The sequence below is a fragment of the Pleurodeles waltl genome, chromosome 12, assembly GCF_031143425.1.
Source record: "Pleurodeles waltl isolate 20211129_DDA chromosome 12, aPleWal1.hap1.20221129, whole genome shotgun sequence".
Classification (NCBI taxonomy): domain Eukaryota; kingdom Metazoa; phylum Chordata; class Amphibia; order Caudata; family Salamandridae; genus Pleurodeles; species Pleurodeles waltl.
Genome location: NC_090451.1, coordinates 500,350,409 through 500,372,024, shown reverse-complemented (window position 1 = coordinate 500,372,024; position 21,616 = coordinate 500,350,409). Strand labels below are relative to the sequence as shown.

General features: G+C 46.3%; 1 protein-coding gene across 2 annotated transcripts in view; it reads left to right on the top strand.

Annotated features, from left to right (window-relative positions):
- Positions 1-21,616, top strand: part of LOC138267955 (uncharacterized) — a 1,270,490-nt gene that overhangs the window by 900,526 nt on the left and 348,348 nt on the right. For both annotated transcript variants that reach the window (XM_069217240.1, XM_069217239.1), the window contains exon 7: positions 13,722-13,846. In XM_069217240.1, the coding sequence (XP_069073341.1) occupies positions 13,722-13,846 (125 nt within the window). The remainder of the gene's footprint in view (positions 1-13,721; positions 13,847-21,616) is intronic.

The window sequence follows — 21,616 nt, the reverse complement described above, 5'->3', positions numbered from 1 at the left end:
AATGTAGCATCAGCAATGCGCATAAATGACACGCAGAGACCTAGGTAAGGTTCAAGCACTATTGTGTTTATTTCACACACACACACTCGGTCTCTGCAGATATCGAAATACCCCGCTCCTGCTGTTTTCCAACTCCCTTAAGCTCACTTTTATCACGTCATCACGCCCCCACCATTATTCCGGCATGGTGAGGGGTGGGATCTGAGTCGCCCCTGTCCAGGAGCGTAATTATGGGTTCGCCCAGAAATGGCGAACACTACAGGTCAGTAAATGCACCTCTAAGCAGACCATGATGCACTTTTTATATTTTTTTGCAATTTTTACAGTATGTATACAAAAACAAAATTCTTGTACGTTTTTTAAAATCAAGAAATCTCAGGCAGTGTGCTGTAGCCTACTGCTTTCTCCAACAGTTGTCCGATGAGATGAGACAATGCGTAGCCATAATATTGTGCGCTGCTGTACGTTCAGGGGCCACTATGCCTTTTTAACATATCGAATTTTAATCAGCAGGCTTCCTAATACTGAGTTTTATTCTGTAGGCCTTTTTTTGCTTTTACACATATTTTATTTAATTAATTATCTTTGTTTTGCTTTTAAAAACATTTATTAATGTTGCAATGTATTTAATATGTGTATACTTTTATGGGCGTTTATTTTAGGCAGAAATAAAATATTGAAAGTGAAGTGACCACTTTTGAATAAAAAGAAAAATGAAAAAAATATAAAGAGAGCTAAAAACAGGATACCTTTAAGGTTTACTATCCTAGATCACAGTAGTGCGAGCCTCCCTCGTTCAGAATGCAAAGCACTTGAAATATACTGTAAGCAGTCTTTTCAATAACTGGTAAGGGATTTATTTCCTGTTGAAATCATGCCTTAGTGGACCAGTACTGTTTCTGTTTGTAGATTCATCCTTAAACCACTGGCCTATCAGAATAGCTCCAGAACTCTTTGTATTGTTATCTATTAAACACATCACGCCCCCTCTGGACCCAATAATTTAATCCACATTGTGTAATGCAAAAAATAAAGGCCCATATTTATACTTTTTTAGCGCCGCAGTTGCATAATTTTTGTATGCAAAACCGGCACAAACTTGCAAAATACAATTGTAATTTGTAAGTTTGTGCCGTTTTTGCGTCAAAAAGCAGCTCAAATGCAGCGCTAAAAAATTATAAATATGGGCCGAAGTTTTACTGTGCCATACCTATCACATCCCCAATGGTCAGATATAGAAAAAACGGGAGTTCAATCATGACCTGGGCCTTGATACTTTCAGTAATCTTAACATCCTCATGGCCAGGAGTATACGTTGTCTCAGCAACCTGCAGTGCTAGTATCTCGTATGCTTCTCCTTGCTACTCTCTAAACAAACAAATGTTTACCACCTTATCATCCAAATGTATCTAGAATTGTACCTGATGGCGGTCCACATGGTGCGCTGCGGGAAACATGTATATGTTGAAGAGAAGTGGAATAGTGACAAACCCTGCAGAGCTCCACAGGCAGCAGATATGCTGGAATATAAAGACATTTTGGAAAAATTAATATTTTTGGAGCTGCATTTTCCAACCATCTGCTAGCCCTTCAGGTTCACCTAGTGCAAACCTTAGCTAATGGTAACACTGTATCTTGTGTAATCCCTGAGATTCCCCAAAACACAGGATCGTTAGAATTACCTTCTAAAATGGTCACAAATCCCTTGGGAGCATGCAGGACAGCAATACAGCCACATGCATTCCCCTATTGTGAATTGCGGTGATGCTTGCACTCTCCAGGGAAAATAATCATAATGAGTACTAGGTGGGCACAGATAACAAAGTTCACTGTCCAGCATGCATGGACCTCACTGCCCTCCCATAAACACCCGTCTTTGCCTTCTCCTTAGTTTAGAATCGGGTGGTAAACATCACCACCACATATTGCCCTGTGGATGTTCGGTGGACCACTGGCAGGTCCCATGTCAAGGATCACTCCTCTTGGAGGTGCCCTCGCCTAATCCCACCTTGTAAGTTGCAGCTGTGAGGAGGGAGGCTGAGCCTTGGCAGAGAAAGAAAGGCTTCTTTCTTCTTCCTTGGTGGGTAGAGCCCTAGACTCATATCCACTAGGTGTATTTGGGATACTTGCATAATGATAAAATAATTCAGTGACCTTAAGCTTTTCCTGAATTTTAGTTCAGTCCCTGGCACAATTGTCGAGCACACCTGGTATAACTTAGAATGGGCAGATGAGATAAAGAACGAAGGAATGCTAGCGACCATTCTAATAAATGTTAAGATGTGCAGTGACTTCTTGCAGACAGTCAGTCATTAGAATCATACAATATGAACTGCAGAAAACACGTTTGGATAGCACTTGGTAGCTATCCAAGTTAGTAGAAGTTATTGTCCTCTTTTGTAAGAGTGTAAAATGTTAGAGCTGTCAGCTTTCCAGCAACACTAGAGTGAAATACTGAAGGTTTCAATATGATATGAAAGCAGCAGAACATGTGATGGTATTAAAACGGGAATCAGGCTACAATTGTACGTAAGGAACAATTTTCAAAATGAATAAATATAGCGGGGTTACTTTAATGTTTACATTTAAAATTTTAATTTTAACTCGTATAAAACGAAGTTTATGAAGTAGTTTTTTATGATACTGTTTCCTTATAAAAATGTTCATTCTCTAAAATTAGCGATGCTAAACTGGACCGTACTCCTGCACACATCCCGTTGCTATAGATCAGGGTATTTGACTAGGCGTGCTCACAGCATCGCATTGGTTGTTCTTTACTAGTTTTCAAAAATCGAAAACATTGTGGATATTTGACAATCTTGTTAATAGATATTGGAAACATGCTTTAACACCATGATGATCCTTTTCATATCATCTACGACACTGGCTCTGGAAGTAGGAGTGCAGCAGGTGCTGCAACACCCCTCGATTATTTTACACATTTTAACAAAATGATATAATTAGTTTTCAAGATACCGAACACCGATGCAACAACTGTGTATCGATGTATGTAATGGGTGTGTTTTTGTGACAACATGTATTCATCATCCATCAGTCAGAACATCAAAAGGAAGACATTCATCGTTTTGAACAGCAATGCTGCTGCCAGTGAAAGGACTGTGTATCTATCTGCCCTTCTGAAATTGGATAAGGCCCAGAAAGTGCAGGCTAATTAATAACGTAGGTCAATTAATTATTGGTGCCAGGGGCCATGAGATCTGATCACAGGTGTTATCATCAACTGTATTCCTTCTAACACGAACATAACTATATCATTAAAAAAAAGAAAAACACAAGGGTGTGGAAAATGAACAATCACACAATGTTTTAGGAGGACATTTCTATTTTCATTTAATCTGTTCATCCGTGCCCTTTCAAAGTGTACATCTTTCATTGAGGTATGTCGTTGTTTCTGATGCACAGAAATAAAAATAAACTCCCTGAAAGATTTCTTTGCTGAGGATCATTTTAAATTGCAACTCAAGTGGTGATTATAGGTATTCCTGTGCATTAAAGGGAGAGATGTCAGCTTGTCTGAGAAAATTGGTGAGCATTTATCTGTTCATGTTTTGATATCCAGCTCGAATAACTGAAACTGCATTGGAGCCACAAAACCGCCTCAGCATAGCTACCCAGGAGGAATGTATGACTTTATAATGCATGCCTATACATGAATGCTTTTACCGCGCATCCTTTACCACATGAACCATCTGTACTACCTACTGGCGGTCGCCAGTAGGTAGCTATAGTTAGGTCTGCTCTTCCATAGATGGAGCATTTTTTGGTCTGCTAAAAATTTGGACCTGTGTGATTAATCTACACAAATATTTCAAAAAAAATATTCATCCACCTCATCGCTTTACTGGAAAGTTTTGGAGTGATCCGTCAAGCAGGGCTAAGAAAAAAGGGGGTGTTATAAAACGTAAAGTCCTCATGCATTTTCCGTATACTTCTTTAGACACGGCTATGGCAAAAACTGCTGAACAGAATTAAACCAACTTTGTCAAGAAGCCAATCTTTTGGACTGCAGATTGTGCTTTTTGTTATTTAATGTAAATCCTTTCAGTAGTGTCTGAGAAATTACTGGTCAAAATAATTGTATATCTGGAAAGTTGAGCTTGCAAGAGTCCTGCCAGCCTCCCTTGAGAGCAAAGATTAAAAAATGGAGCCCCGTGATTGGTCGAGAGGCCTGTTTTTCCTGTGAGCCTACATGCTCTTACAAGAACAAGAGGCTCCCGCGAGTCCAGCGAGAGTGAGTTCTCTGATTCGCTGGCTGTTGGAATGTTAGAAATAAAATGGCGGCTATTACTGTTTACGGTGAACAATTTGAGGTGTTGTGGAAATGAAGTAAAAAAGCTATATAAGGGGGCAGTTGAAGAGCATGCTGCCCCCCTCGATTTAGAAAAGAAGTGTTCAATGCATATCTACTGTGAAGATTATAAATGCATATTGTTTTAACCAAATTGTTACAATCTTGCGGGACTCTCGGGGATCATGAATAGTAAATAGGACTAGATGAGTTCACAATACATTTTATTAGTAGGACTGGATATTGTGGTACATTGTTTGAGAGAAAGTGTGTAAGAGGTAAGTACTGTGATTGTCTCTGTTTCGGGTGGGTCTAATCAGGACTCTGGTTGGGACACCCCTTGAGGGCACAGAATATCCCAAAGAGGTAGAGTACTGGGGCAGAAGAGCAGCTAAAGGCATGCACAGGAAAGGACAGCTATGGACAGGCACAGGAAACAGGACAGTAAAAGCAGAGCAACCCTTGTGTGAACAAACAGGAAACGTATTACTAATGGACAAACACACTGGGGTTGTACACAGGGTAGAGCGCAGAACCTCCCACAGCAACAGGGAATGTCAATGCCTCTGTGCAGTTTGCTCTTACAGATAGTCACCCCACCAGCCCCATAGAAAAGAGGCAGCAGAAGTGATTCTGTCTCTGGACCCTTAGAACACAAACAAGGGTAGTACTTACATACACAAGACAAGCTCTTGTGGGTCCAGCTGAAAACACAGTGGCAATTCCTGGAAAAACAGCAATAGCACACTGTCACTGTTAGGCACTAAAGACAACGTATAACACTAGACAAAGGATGGGGGATGGAATTGCCTCCTGGAACCCAGGTGCCAATCCCTGAACATAGGAAAACACTTATACACTGGTGAAAACTGATAGAACACTTACCAGACACAAATACCCAAGAGGAAACAGAAACAGAAGGAACAAACTAGGAGGCAGGGGCAGGAACTGGGAACAGGCTCAGACCGAAGCAAAGGCAGGAAAGGGAGTGGAAATCAGAGCACAAGCTCTGACTGGAACAAACAGAAACAGGACGGGGAAACAGAGAGCAGGCTCTGTCTGGAACAAGCAAGGACAGGACTGGAATACAGGGAGTAGGAATAAGCAGAAAACAGGACTGGGAAACAGAGGGCAGTCTCTGGCTGGAACAAGCAAGGACCGGGCTGGAATACAGGGAGTAGGAATAATCAGTAAAAAGGACTGGGAAACAGAGAGCAGTTTCAGGCTGAAACAAGGCAGGTACAGGACAAAGAAACAGGGAGCAGACTCTGGAAGAAACAAACAGGCACAAGGCTAATAGATAGGGAGCAGATTCTGCCTGGAACAATCAGGAACAGGGCAGAAAAACAGGTAACAGGTTCAAGCTGGAACAGAACAGGAACAAGAATGGAACACCATCCAAATAAGGGGTCTGTAACACAAAGGAATTTAACTCCAATGGACAACGAGGATCTTGAAGAAATGGCTGCTTAAAAGCAGTTCCAAGCTGCATAAAACCCCAAGTAGAATCACATGACTGGGCTGCACAGGGAAGTCTGAGATGTGTGTAGTTTCAGACACTCGCAAGCCCTGGAGGAGAGGATCCGGTGAAAAGGATCAACTGGACTTCTCCCATAGAAAACAATGTAAAACAGAATCCAGGCTTTCCTGACTACTAGGCTGTGCATTATGGGATTTGCAGTCCCAGGAAGCAAATGTAATACTACAAAAGCATACCATGGCGAAAAGAGAAACAAACGGGAGTCAGCAAGGGACTTTAGATAAGTGTTCAAGGTGATTCCCAGGCTACCGACAGTCCCCTTACAGCCCCCTAGGGATGGGACGACAGAGTCGTAACAGTGATGAGCAGATAGTCATTTCTTATTTTTTTTAAATGTAATAATTTCACGAGTCAATTGTGAGACTCACATGGAATATTATTTGGCTTGCCACAGGGTGTTTAAGATCCGACAAGCTTCTTGCGAGAACCACATGGAAAATTACTGGGTCTGCCATGAGGTGTTTACGACCCTGCAAGAGTCTTGTGAGATCGTATGGGGAAGTAAAAGAAAAAAAGGGCCAAGGCTGAGCCAATACTCATCATTCTTATTACATGGTTGAAGAAATGCTGTGATGTGATTGGCTGCAGAACTAGAGATAGATCAATTTGTCCTTGGTGCTTTGGAGGAGAAGGAGGTCCATTTAAGTTGTGCTCAGCAGAAGTGAATCTATGTGAATAATTTGAGAAAGAACTTCAAGTTCAAATATTTAATAATATATTTAATAGACTTTTGTTGTCAAGTGTCAATAAATGTACTAGTGTCGGTAAACTCACTCTACACTATGTTTACAGAGTGAAAACTGTTTGGGGAGGTGTGGGCATGTTGATATAGCTTTTAAGAGGTACACATTATAATGTAGAGTGATGTGGGCAAAGTTTGCAGATTGTGTTAAAGAATGACATTTTTTAACTATATATTTGTCAGTAAAGGAGGTACTGTTTCTTAATTTATAAAACAAAGGATGAATAATACAAGCTCTACTGTTTTTATGATCCTCGTGAATATATATTTTAGCACTATGAGATGTTTGAGTGGTGATATTACTAATTCTAGAGTGAAACACTGTGGTGAGTGTTAGCAAAGGTGTGTCAGGATGATTGTGTTACTTTAGAAGCTTATGGAAGCAGAGTTCATGGCATGTTATAATTTAATTGCAAAAAAAAGAAAATAAACTGGTTGAGGGTGTGGTACTTTTCAGGAGAAAGTAATAACAGGTTACTGATGCACCAGATATAAATATGTGATTGTGGAAGAAACATTTAGTAGTAAAGCTTACACAATGTAGTGATGTATCATTGTTGTGAATTATTGCTCAGTATGTCATTGTTATCTTTTTTGTTATTTTGTCTTTTTTAGGAGGAAAATGGAAACTTGTGTCTGAGGAAAGAATTATTTGCTTACATAAGCAGCAAAAAAGAGCCTATTAACACAAGCAGGGCTGTTGAGCTGTTCAGCAATAACTACCTCTTCAGAGACAGTGTATTCAGGTTGAAAGAATGTGACAGTGGCTGGACAGTTGTACAATTCAGCAGCACAAGCTATCTCTGCCCGAGCTAAGCTTTGTGCACAGAGTAATACCTACAGATTCCTGCGCTACTTTTTTTTTTTTAAGTACAGTTCTCTGTAAAGTGGTACAAAAAAAACCTACTGCCACTTTAATAAAGTGGTACTAGTTAGAGAACAATAATAAAACTTACCTCTCACCTGTATCTAAGGCCCTAACCCAGAACACAGCAAAAGTGTGTTGAAAACGACATGGCTGTTTTTCACATTTGTAAAGACAGCCGTTAGCAAGGAGATATTGCCTTCTTATCAGCATGTACAATGTTATACTGCAAAGTTACCATGGGTACACTCTACGCCTCTCGATTCTACATCACTACGCTATACGCCACTTGAATCTGTGCTAATCCACTGTACGCCACACCACTCTACCCCACTCCACTCTATGCCACTCTATTCTACACTGCTCCACTATACGCTATTACACTCTATGCCACTCCATTCTGTAGCACTCCAGTCTATGCCACTCCAGTGTACACCCCTACACTCTATGCTACTCCATTCTATTCTATTCTACTGTACACAACTCCATTCTATGACGCTATATGCTACTCTATTCTATGCCACTCATTTTCATTCCACTCCAGTGTACACCACTCAACAGTTTGCTATACCACTGTGCACCATTCTACTCTACACCATTGTTCTGTACGCTTTTGCACTGTAAACCACTCCACTGTATGCCACTACACTCTACCCCACTCCAGTGTACACTATTCCATTATATGCCACTTTGCTGTGTGCTACTCCACTGTACGCCATGCTACTCTACACTATTCCACTGTATGCCACTATATTGTATCTCATGCCACTCTATGCCTCTCCACTCTACAACACTCTACGGTATGTTATTCTACTCTACACCACTCCAGTCTATGCCAGTCCTCTATATGCTACTGCACTGTACACTATCCCACTGTATGGCACTCCATTCTACCATACTCCACTGTATGCTACTTCACGGCACACCACTTCACTCCATGCTGTTTCATGCTATGTCACTCCACTCTGTACCAGTCCACTGTACACCACTCCACTATTCTCTATTCCACTGTACGCCATGCCACCCCACTCAGTTCTATGCCACTCCAATTTACGCTATTACACTATATGCCACTCCACTGTATGCTACTCCACTCTATACTACTCTATTCTGTGCTAATTCCACTCTACACTATTTTATTTTATGCCACTTCACTCTACGGCACTCCACTGTATTCCACTCTTCTATAAGCTATTCCTGTCAGCACTACTCTATGCTATTCCACTGTATGCCAATACGCTCTACTTCGCTCCATTTTACACTGGTCCAATCTACGCCTCTACACATTCTGCTACTCCACTGTATGCTATTACCCTCTACCACACTCCACTCTATACCACTCCACTCTTTGCCATTCAACTGTATGGTACTCCACTCCACACCACACCACTGTACCCCACTCCACTCTGCACCACTCTCCTGTATGCTATTCCACTGTTTGCTACTACAGTCTGTACCACTCCACTAATGCAACTCCACCATACACCACTCCTCTCTACCCAACTCCACTCTATGCCGCTCCACTGTACACTACTCCACTGTACACTATTACACTCTACGCCACTCCATTCTATAACACTCCAGTCTATGCCACTCCACTGTATGTCCCTCAACTCTACACTGCTCCACTCTACGACATTCCACTGTACATTATTACTCTGTACACCACTCCACTCTACGCCACTCTAGTGTATGGTATTCCACTGTATGCTACTCTGCTGTATGCCACTCCACTGTATGCCAAGGCACTCTACGCTATTCCACTGTATGCCACTACACTTTTCCTCACTCCACTCTACACCACTCCACACTACAGCACTCCATTGTATGCTTTTCCACTCTACGCCATTCCACTGTATGCTACTCCACTCTGTGCCACTCCACTTTCCACCACTCCACTCTACACCACTCCACCGGACACTATTGCACTGTATGGCACACCATTCTACCACACTCCATTGTACTCAGCTTCACTGTGCACCACTTCACCCTACACTATTCACTATATATGCCACTCCATCCTATGCCACTCCACTCCATGCATCTCTGCTCTACCCATCTCAACTCTGCATCACTCCACTCTATGCTGTTCCACTCTATGCTACTCCACGCTGCACAATACCACTCCAGGCTATTGCACTGTATACACCTCCACTTTACACCCCTCCACTCTACAATATCCATTCTATGGCACTCCATTCTATACCACTCTACACCACTCCATTATATGCTATTCCTCTTATCACCACTCCACTCTATGCTATTCCACTATATGCCACTACACTCTACTTCACTCCACTGTATGCTGTTCCACTCTATGCCACCCCACTGCATGCTACTCCACTGTACACTATTACACTCTACCCACTCCACTCTATGCCACTCCACTACACCACACTATACTTTATGCTATTCCACTCTCTGCCACTCCACTCTTCGCACTCCAGTGTACACAAATCTAGTGTACTCTATTCCTCTGTACGCCACTCTACTCTACAACATTTCACTGTACGCTGTGACATTCTACACCACTCCACTCAATGCCACTCCACTCTATGCCACTCAATTCTACCCCACTCTAATGTACGCTATGCTACTGTATGCCACTCTGCTCTGTGCCACTCCGCTGTAAGCCACGCAACGCTACACTGTTACACTAAATGCCACTACATTGTACGTCACTTCCACTCTACAACAATCCACTGTTTTCTATTCTACTCTACGCCATTCCACTGTATGTCTCTCAACTCTATGCCACTCAAACCGACTCCACTCTATACCACTCCACTGTACGCCAGTCCAGTACACACCACCCCACTCTGCACCACTGTATTGTACTCTATTCCACTGTACAACACTTAATTCTATCACCCTCCACTGTGTGCAACTTCATTGTACACCATCCACTCTGCTATTCCATTCTATACCACTCCACTGTCCCGCTGTACCCAGCCACTATACTCCACTCCACTATACACTATTACACTGTACATAACTCCGCCTGACAGTCTAACTCACTCAACTCTGCACTACTCCACTTTACGCCATTCCACTGTATGCCACTTCACTCTACTACACTCCACTGTATGTTACTCCAATCTATGCCACTTCCCTGTATTGTATCCCATTGTACTCCATTCCACTCTACTCAACTGCACTCCACACCACCCTACTGTACTCTGCTCAACAAAACTGTACTCCACTGAACAACAGTCCAAGCCCTTTCAGTCTACCACACCATACTCCACTCAATAGCGCTCCACAACAATGTACACCTGTCAATGCCAGTCTACAGCACACCACTTTCCTCTATACTCCAGTATGATGTTCTTCTCCACACTATGAAACTTTATGCAACTCCCTCTATCCTACTCCACCCCACTTTATTATACTGTACTCTATGAGACATTACTCACTCCACTCTACTCCACTACTGCATTCTATGCCACTCCATTGTGCGGTTCTGTATGCCACTGAACTTGAACTCCATGACAGTCTATGCCACTCCACTGTACCGTACTGCACTCTTCTCTACTACATGCCACGCCACTGTACAACTCTGTAATCCACTCTGTGGCACTATATTCTACTAGACTCTGTGATACTTTTCAACACTCTACAGCATGCCAGTCCTAGCCCCTGCACCTCATACCACTGAACTCTAGAACACTTTACTCCACTGTATGCTACTCCACTCCAGTCCACTCTATGCCTCCATGCTAAACAACACATTACTCCACTGTACACTGCACCACTTCACTGGACTCCACTCCAGTCTACTCCACTGCACAACACGTTACCTCAGTCTATGGCACTGTACATCATTCCACTGTACACTGGTACCCTCTACCACACTCTACTCCAATTTATGCAACTCCATTCTTCAAGACACTACTACAGTCTGTTCCACTTTACCACACAGTACTCCACTATTTGCCCCTACACTACACTGCACAATCCTCTACTACACTTTATGCCCCTATACTCTACTGTTCAACACTTTACTCCACCCTGCAACACTTTCTAACACTGTATGACACACCAGTCCACTGCACTGTACAAGACACCATTCCCATGTATAAGATTTACTGTACTGTATGCTATGCCTCTCAGCTGTATTGCATTCCACCCCACTCTACTGTTCATTTCCACCATATAACACTTTACTCCACTGTACGCTACACTACTCCTCTAATGTCCACTTCACTCAGTTCCTCTCTACAACACTTCACACTGTGGCACTCTCCTCCTCTCTACTGCACGATACTCTACACAATCACACTGGCCTGTATGATTTAAAACACATTGTTTTTTTTTTTTAAAACATTTAAATTCGATGATAAAACCAAAGGTTAAACCTTTGTTATAGTAGGAAACTTTATTTGGACTTTTTATACAAACCGAACCTAAACAACACAAACGTTCCAAATTGAAAAGTTATAGTTACGCCTTAAATGGATTATTGCGCATCACCATTAAAGTACTTAACTTATACTTTCTATACAAACCAAATTTAAAGTGCACATATTATACATTATAAATATATAATTATACCTCGTATTACTTTACCCAACTTCAAATTAATTTGCCACACATCTTTGTACACAGTGTTGTGACCTCACACTCCACAATACATGAACTATAACTTGCCACTCTATCATACACTGTGTTCTCACAAATAATGCTTTTTGCGATGTCGTAAGTGTTGTTATCAATTTTATAATTTCACAAGGTATAAGTGATGCAATATGCAAGGATATAACCAGTGCATTAAAAAAGCGCATGTTATAGTTAAAGTAGTTGGAGGAATGACACTGTGTGCGGAGGTGCATTATTGATAGTAATTTGAATGTGTTGCCTGTACCCATTACTTTTAACATCCAATGGAACTTGGACAGTGGATCTTTAACCTTTGTTTTATGGTCCATTGTCATCTACTGCAGGAGTTCACCCTGATTCCTAGTTCCTCGTTTGATGTTGTTGGAATCACCTGTCAAGCTGCTATGTGTTTAGAGCTATGTAGGTAGAAGCATTGGTCAATTCCCCATTTCAGCTAACTGACCAATGGACTCTTCAGACTTGTTGTTGGTGCCGTTGACACATGGTTGCCCCCACCACTGTGCAATATTGACCATGAATGATAATTTCCAAGAGACAGGACCCTACCCCCACATTAACAACTAAAAGAACATCTGATAAGTACTGGCCCACCAGCCAGCCACTGTCCCCAACATAGAGTCCAGTTGGGCATCCAAACTTTGTACCCTGTTGACTGGACTATGTCCTACTGCACTGGATCACCAAGAAACACGGCTTAAAGGATGCAGGAAGGCACTCAGAAACATCTGTATCAAGAGTAGGATTTTTCTTTGTTGGGTTTGTGGGATTATTTACCTTCCTGAGACTATTCCTTATCCTCACTTTAGTTTTGCAATATTGTATCTTAGTTTCTGGAGCTTTGCTGCTTTAACAGTGCCCCATTACTTAAAGCTTACAAATGTAAATCAAATCTGGAGCATCTCTCATTATTTAACATTGGTCAATTCATTCAGTGTTAACCGGTGATCAAGTGTCTAGTGCCAGGGAGCTAATAACTTTTCATGTGGTAACTTGGGCCGAGAAAGTGGTAGAATTACCTGGTTTTCTTTGTACATCACTTTTGTAAGTGTGTTTTTTCCATGATTGCTATTAAAGTGATTTCCTTTCACTGGACTGAACATTCTATATAAAAAATATTATATTGGTGTCACCTGCCATTCTTAGTGTCGAAACTATAATCAGTGACTGCTCAATCCTGACTCCCTGAAAGAATCAAATGCTTAAAAGAGAGTTTGTTATAATTAATTTGTAGTGTGATAGTTGTGGGACACCAGGGGTGAATTGCCTTTCCCACGGTGGGTACAACATTTTAAACAATGAATTTGAAAAATGTTTCATGAAACCTTTGCCCTATTTTCCCAAACATATTTTAGTAGAAAATCCATGCAAGCCCCCCTCGAAACGCTCAGGTACCTCAATATGTTTACTTGCTCATTGACAAGGCATTGCTGAGTTTGCAATATTAATCTCTTGTCGACTAAGACCAGCAAACCCACGCCGTATAGCCAAAGGCAACCAAGGTTTTTAGATGATGTTATCTTGTCTGTGATATTGATTCACTCACATTGTGGAGCCTAACATGCCACCTAGTGTTCCACCTCTACATGAACAAAGCACTTGCAGCCAGTTGGCCAGCCTTGACATGTATCCTCTCTACTTCCTTTAGCTGCTGCAAGACCCGTCTCTGGTTGGCTTGTACGATGCCATTGTGACTCACGCAGACAGCGGCGCAGTCAAGTTCTTCACGAGATGTGGCTTCTCCGATGATATTCTCCTCAATAGCAAGTTCAAGTAAGTACAGAGGTGAACCTCTTCTACCTTCGAATCACATTGTTTACGTAACCACCTTTACTCTACCTCTCCAACTTATAAAGGTCTCCAAGGGCGTTCCTATATCTGACCTTGGACAGGTGTCCAAATGCTTTCTCCTGATTACCCAGCACAAACCATTAGATCTGCCAGGCAAACACCAACCTAGTGCATAAACAAACCTGAACATGGGTGCAAGTTCCTGTCCAGCTGGATGCATGCAAGAAAACTATTCTCCAACTGTAACTGCATCATGATAAAATACTGGTGTGTGCATAAATGCTGCGTGTTAGAAATGGGGTCTTTGGTTTACAGTCAGGTTACCCCCTGTTCAAGCAAGGACCCTCACTCTAGTCAGGGTAAAAGAGAATCACCCTCAGCTAACCCCTACTTACCCCTTTGGTAGCTTGGCAGAGCAGTAGGCTTAACTTCAGAGCGCTAGGTGTAAAGTATTTGTACCAACACACACAGTAACTTAATGAAAACACTACAAAATGACACAACACTGGTTTAGAAAAATAGGAAATATTTATCTAAACAAAACAAGACCAAAACGACAAAAATCCGACATACGCAAGTCAAGTTATGAATTTTTAAAGATTAAACTCAAAAATAGCACTTAGAAACAAAAATGCTTCGATAAGATGTTAACACGGCGTCGTGACGGAGTCGTTCCCAACAAGCCGACACCAGCGACCCCCAAGTACAGTACCTTTGGTGAAGAGTGAAAACAATCCAATGCGCGAAGTCGGGAATCGCGGCGTCTGTGCGAAACGTTGAATCCGTGCACTTCGAGCGGCGTCGGTCACAACGTGGTGCGGCGACTTCCACGGAGTCGCGGACTTCAGCGGGGCTGCTGCGGCGTCGGGCCTGCGAAGAGCGTCACGTTCCAGCGAAGGTCACGGCGTCAGGTGCAGGCGGCGTTACCGGATTCAGCAGCGGCGTTGGTCTGAAGTCGTCCGAAGTCGATTTCCTTGGATTCCACCAGCTTTCCTTTCAAGGGCCCAGGGACTGGATAGGGCACCAGTTGTCGGGGCAGGAGTCTCTCCAGAGACTCCAGGTGCTGGCAGAGAGAAGTCTTTGCTGTCCCTGAGACTTCAAACAACAGGAGGCAAGCTCTAACTCAAGCCCTTGGAGATTTCTTCACAAGATGGAAGGCACACAAAGTCCAGTCTTTGCCCTCTTACTCTGGCAGAAGCAGCACTGCAGGAAAGCTCCACAAAGCACAGTCACAGGCAGGGCAGCACTTCTTCCTCAGCTGTCAGCTCTTCTCCAGGCAGAGGTTCATCTTGGTTCCAGAAGTGTTTCTCAAGTCTGTAGATTTGGGTGCCCTTCTTATACCCATTTTAGTCTTTGAAGTCACCTTTCTTCAAAGGGGACTCTCACCTACTTGTGAAATCCTGCCTTGCCCAGGCAAGGCCTCAGACACACACCAGGGGGTTGGAGCCGGCATTGTCAGAGGCAGGCACAGTCCTTTCAGATGAGAGTGACCACTCCACCCCTCCCTCCTAGCAGAGATGGCTAATCAGGAAATGCAGGTTACACCCCAGCCCCCTTTGTGTCACTGTCTGGTGCAAGGTGAAAAACAACCCAACTGTCAAACTGACCCAGACAGGGAATCCACAAACAAGGCAGAGTCACAGAATGGTTTAAGCAAGAAAATGCTCACTTTCTAAAAGTGGCATTTTCAAACGCACAATCTTAAAATCAACTTTACTAAAAGATGTATTTTTTAATTGTGAGTTCAGGGACCCCAAACTCCACATGTCCATCTACTCTCTAGGGGAATCTACACTTTAATCATATTTAAAGGTAGCCCCCATATTATCCTATGAGAGAGACAGGCCTTGCAACAGTGAAAAACGAAATTGGCAGTATTTCACTGTCAGGACATATAAACCACATTACTATATGTCCTACCTTATCCATACACTGCACCCTGCCCTTGGAGCTACCTAGGGCCTACCTTAGGGGTGCCTTACATGTAAGAAAAGGGAAGGTTTAGGCCTGGCAAGTGGGTACACTTGCCAAGTCGAATTTACAGTGTAAAAATACACTTACAGACACTGCAGTGGCAGGTCTGAGACATGATTACAGGGTTACTTGTGTGGGTGGCACAACCAGTGCTGCAGGCCCACTAGTAACATTTGATTTACAGGCCCTGGGCACCTCTAGTGCACTTTACCAGGGACTTAACAGTAAAACAAAAATGCCAATCATGGAGAACCAATTACGTACACATTTTAAACAGGAGCACTTGCACTTTAGCACTGGTTAGCAGTGGTAAAGTGCCCAGAGTAACAAAAACAGTAAAATCAGAGTCCATCACACATCAACAACCTGGGGAACAGAGCCAAAAAGTTAAGGGAGACCACGCCAAGGATGAAAAGTCTAACACTGCGTGGCCAGGCTGTACGTTTTCCTTTAGAATAAGATCAGTACTGTTTTGTCTTGCTTAACTTACAGTTGTTCACTCTACAAAGGTGAATTGTTCGCTCTTCATATGTGAGTTGTGAACACAACATACTTACAAACCTGGACTGCGAATCAAAAAGCAGCTCTGGCACTAATGTTCAAAGACCTTCCACTTTTATTTTTTTTTGTCTCTCTCAGTCTCCCACAACCTTTCTGTGCCTGGTCACATAAATATGGGGGTGCTGGAGAACATGACAGAGGCAGTAGCCATCTACGTTAAAACCGACTTTCTCTGACAGGGTTCAATGTACGTTTGAAAAATTCATCTACTGTACCTGGCTTTGCTTCACCTTTTTCTACTATTTCCATTTAATTCTGTACTGTGTATGTTGGTAATAGTGATTTGCAAAAAATGCTGACTATATTTAACTAAATAGATGTTAATATTAAGTCATAGCATGGTGACATATTGACATACGCAATTTATTGATTCAGCGTAATCGTAAAGAAAAATAAATCAAGTTGAGCAGTAGGGAGACAAGAGAAGAAAAGAGGCGGGTGCAGACAAAGCTGTTTCATTTATGTACTCTAGAGGAACCAAGTGGGTTGTGTAAATATAAACCAACTCAACAAGGAGAATATGGGCAAGAAGCATAGAAGAGAATGTGGGTAGGGATAGAATCAGGCATGTGTGGAAACATGAAGGTTAAACGTTGACGGGCTGCAGGGGGAGGTTGACATTAGATAGTGTTACAGCGCACAGAGTAGATTCAATATGAGTCTCATAAGAAGGGCGTCAACAGAATCAGTACATATAGGGGGTCATTCCAACCCTGGCGGTCGGTGTTAAAGCGGCGGCCAACCCGCCAACAGGCAGGCGGTAAAACAAAATGGAATTCTGACCCTGGCGGGAACCGCCAACACAGCCCGCCACTTTAACACTCCGACCGCCACGGCGGGGCAAACAAACAGCGCGGCGGTCACCGCCAACAGACAGGCGGCTGACAATGTACCGCCCACCCTATCACGACCCACCAATCCGCCACCTTTTCCGGGGCGGGAGCCCCGCCGATAAAAACACGGCGGAAACAGACCACGAACGGGAAAACGCTCACCTCTATACACTCCACGAGGAATCTGGACAGCATGGAACCCAAATTAAACATCCTACCAGCGATTGTCTACCTGCTCCTCTACCAGGAGCACGAACGCCGCCGCAGGAGACAACGGTGAGTACTGCACCTACGACACAGGGGAGGGGGGAGGAGAAAAGATTACGGGCACACACATACGCGACACCCCCCCCCCCCAAATCCCCACACACCAATGCAGAGCAACAAGTCAGAGTTACACCCCCCAAACCCCCCGGAATAATTCAAAGACAAAATAAAATGATCATTAAAATAGAAGTATATTAAAGCATATTTGAACTTAAGTGAAATATGAAATTTATAAAATAAATAAATCACAACATGAACAATGTATACATTGTCCAAAAGTCCGGCACATATTGGCTACATGCCATTGTTCGTGGGCCAATGTGCATAAACACATGGGCAAAGCCCACACACGAGACCCGATTCCATTGGAGAGAACACTGCTGGGGCATCAGATAATAAAACCACAGGCACCTCAGGGGGAAGGGAAGGGGGGCACCTCAGCCACATGAGTCCACAACGCCAGATCCACGAGGGGCCTCCATGCTCACTGTACCATCCTGGGGAGTGCAAAGCCACAGTCTCTCAAGTCTCTACAGTGGGTGGATTGCCCACTGTACCATCCTGGGGAGTGCAAAGCCACAGTCCATCAGGTGGATTACAGACTCCACTGGTTATGGAGGAGGCATGGTGCCCAGAGTGCTTCGTGAAGCCCTGCCCGACACAGATCCGGCCCTGCCAATGGGCCAGCGGTGCTTGAGATGAAGGGCCCAGCGGAGCGGTGCTTGACAGGAAGGGCCCAGCGGAGCGGTGCAGAGACGGCGGGGCCCAGCGGAGGGGTGCTTGACAGGAAGGGCCCAGCGGAGCGGTGCTTGACAGGAAGGGCCCATCGGAGCGGTGCTTGACAGGAAGGGCCCAGCGGAGCGGTGCTTGACAGGAAGGGCCCAGCGGAGCGGTGCTTGAGATGAAGGGCTCAGCGGAGCGGTGCAGAGACGGCGGGGCCCAGCGGAGCGGTGCTTGACAGGAGGGGCCCAGCGGAGCGGTGCTTGACAGGAAGGGCCCAGCGGAGCGGTGCTTGACAGGAAGGGCCCAGCGGAGCGGTGCTTGACAGGAAGGGCCCAGCGGAGCGGTGCTTGAGAAGAAGGGCCCAGCGGAGCGGTGCAGAGACGGCGGGGCCCAGCGGAGCGGTGCTTGAGATGATGGGCCCAGCGGAGCGGTGCTTGACAGGAAGGGCCCAGCGGAGCGGTGCTTGACAGGAAGGGCCCAGCGGAGCGGTGCTTGACAGGAAGGGCCCAGCGGAGCGGTGCAGAGACGGCGGGGCCCAGCAGAGCGGTGCTTGAGATGAAGGGCCCAGCGGAGCGGTGCTTGACAGGAGGGGCCCAGCGGAGCGGTGCTTGACAGGAAGGGCCCAGCGGAGCGGGTGCTTGACAGGAAGGGCCCAGCGGAGCGGTGCAGAGACGGCGGGGCCCAGCAGAGCGGTGCTTGAGATGAAGGGCCCAGCGGAGCGGTGCTTGACAGGAGGGGCCCAGCGGAGCGGTGCTTGACAGGAAGGGCCCAGCGGAGCGGTGCTTGACAGGAAGGGCCCAGCGGAGCGGTGCTTGACAGGAAGGGCCCAGCGGAGCGGTGCAGAGACGGCGGGGCCCTGTTCAGCGGTGCTTCTCTTGGTGGGGCCCTGTTCAGCGGTGCTTCTCACGGCGGGGCCCTGTTCAGCGGTGCTTCTCACGGCGGGGCCCTGTTCAGCGGTGCTTCTCACGGCGGGGCCCTGTTCAGCGGTGCTTCTCACGGCGGGGCCCTGTTCAGCGGTGCATGTCTTGTGTTCCTAGGTAACCAGATCTGGGCAATTATTCCCGCACAGTCGCCATCCGACCTATCGCTTGCGGGGCCCTCCTGTGCTGGACTCCTGGGCCCGTGGGTGTCCTCCGTCACACCCCAAATGGGGCTGGTGGGGCCCTCCTGGGCAGCTCGCCTGCTGCCGTACTTGTCCGCCCTGCTGCCCTTGCCCCCCTTGGCCGGATCTCTGGGGCCCTTGCCTCCCTTTGTGGATGGGCCAGGTGACAGTGCAAGGGTGGTGTCCTTGGGGGCAGCCGTCTCATGCCTGTCGCGCCGGCCCTTCCCTTTTTTGGTTCTTTTCCCAGGGGGTGGGCTGGCTGTCCCCTTGCTGCTGGCCGATGTTCCTGCCCTAGGAGCTGGTGGACTCCAATAGCCCTGAACAATGGTCCTAGTAGGTGCAGGGCTTGTGGTGGCTGAGGTGCTGTTTGGACTCTTACGAGATGGAGGGGGTGGGTCAGGTGATGCAAAGAGGTTAATTTTGGAGAGGAACAACTTTTTAGGAGCAATGGGAAGGGTAGGTGCAGTGGGTATGGGAGTGGAGGAAGAGGATGTGGTTGTAGGAGAGTCAAGTGTGCTGTCTTTGGGTGCAGGTGCTTGTGCTGGAGGCTGTGGTGAGGTGGATGGCTGTTGGGTGGGTGGCTGTCGGCGTTTGTGTGGCTTGGAAGAGGGAGTGACAGACACACTGGGAGAGGACACAGGGGACGTGTAAATGGCAGTGGGGGTGGTGACTGCACGTGTGCGGACTGTTCTGGTGGGTGTGGTGGTGATGGACGTAGTGGCTGATGGTGGTGTGCATGCAGGTGTGAGTGGAGACATCACAGGGAGGTAGGAGGGAGACGAGGAGGAGGGGGACACAGAGGAGGCAGTGGCTGTTGGCATGTCTGCATGTGGATGTTGCTTGGGTGAATGCTTGCGTGATGTGTGGTGCTTATGTCTGGATGAGCTGCCCTTGGGTGTTGAGGTGTGTGCAGGCTGGTCTGTAGGTGTGCTGGGATAGGGAGAAGAACAGGGGAGTGGGACTGGGTTGAGGAAGTTGGAGGGGGGAGGCTAGAGACAGGGACAATTGCTGCCGTCAGTGCTGAGGCCAGAGCGTTGAACGATCGCTGATGGGCAGCCTGACCCGAATGAATGCCCTCCAGGTATGCATTGCTCCGATGCACCTCCCTTTCTACCCCCTGGATGGCATTCAAAAGGGTAGACTGCCCAACAATGAGCATCTGGAGGAGGTCAATGATCTTCGCACTGAGGGCAGCAGGGGTAACTGGGGCAGGACCTGAGGTGCCAGGGGCGAAGGAGATGGCCGGCTTCCTGCCCGAGCGGGCGCGGGGCGGAAGCTGAGGGGCTGCTGGGAGGGCGGAGCTGGTGCGCTGGGTGGCGGCTGTACCTGTTGTTGCGGTGGGCACGGATGTTGCCGACACCACAAGGGAGCTCCCTTCCGAGGACGTGTCGGTGTCGCTGACGTCTCCACGGGTCCCCGTTGTGGAGCCCCCCTCGCCCTCCGTCTCACTGGTTAACTCCGAGTCGGTTGCAGGGCCCTCTGGGGCCATGTGAGATGCAGCTCCCTCGTGCGCCGATGCCACTTCTCCTCCGCCTGATGATGCTAATGAACACATGAACAGGAAAACCAAAAAAAAGGGGGGGGGGAGAAGAAAGAAAGACATGTTGAGTGCATGCATTGGCGGCACCGTTGGCGGAGAGGACAGACACAGAAGCCCCCTGCACTACGCCGCGCACTCGGGGTACACTACTCAATTATAGTGACTTGGCCTACAAGTCTATGGACGACAAATGCACACATAGGTGAGCCCGGGCCATGGATAGCTGTACTTAGCACCCTACAGAGGCGGGGGGTGGGGGCACAGGGCCATGTCTAACAGAGGGGCCTAGCCTACAGAAACCGCCCTGGCCTAGAGATAGCCACAGCCCTCCTCCCCCACCCAGACGCCCCCACTGTGCGCTAATATAGCGGAATGTGCTGATACTCACCCCCTTGTGTCTGCTGTGATGTCCTCACGCGCCCATCCAAATCGGGGTAGGCCACTGCCAGGATCCGGGACATCAGGGGGGTCAATTGACGACTGGCACCCCTCCTACGTTGGGAGGCCATCCCCAGCAGAGCCTCAGCGGTCTTTCTGCTCCCGCGGCGGATGTCCTCCCACCTCTTGCGGCAGTGGGTGCCCCGTCTGTTGTGGACCCCCAGGGCCCGGACGTCCTTGGCAATGGCACGCCAAATGTCGATCTTCTGATGGGCGCTGACCTATGTGACATGTACAGGGTTGAAAAATAAATATCATCACTTTTCTGCATGGTCGATGTGCGCGGCCCCCCCCTCCCCAACCTTGCCATGTGG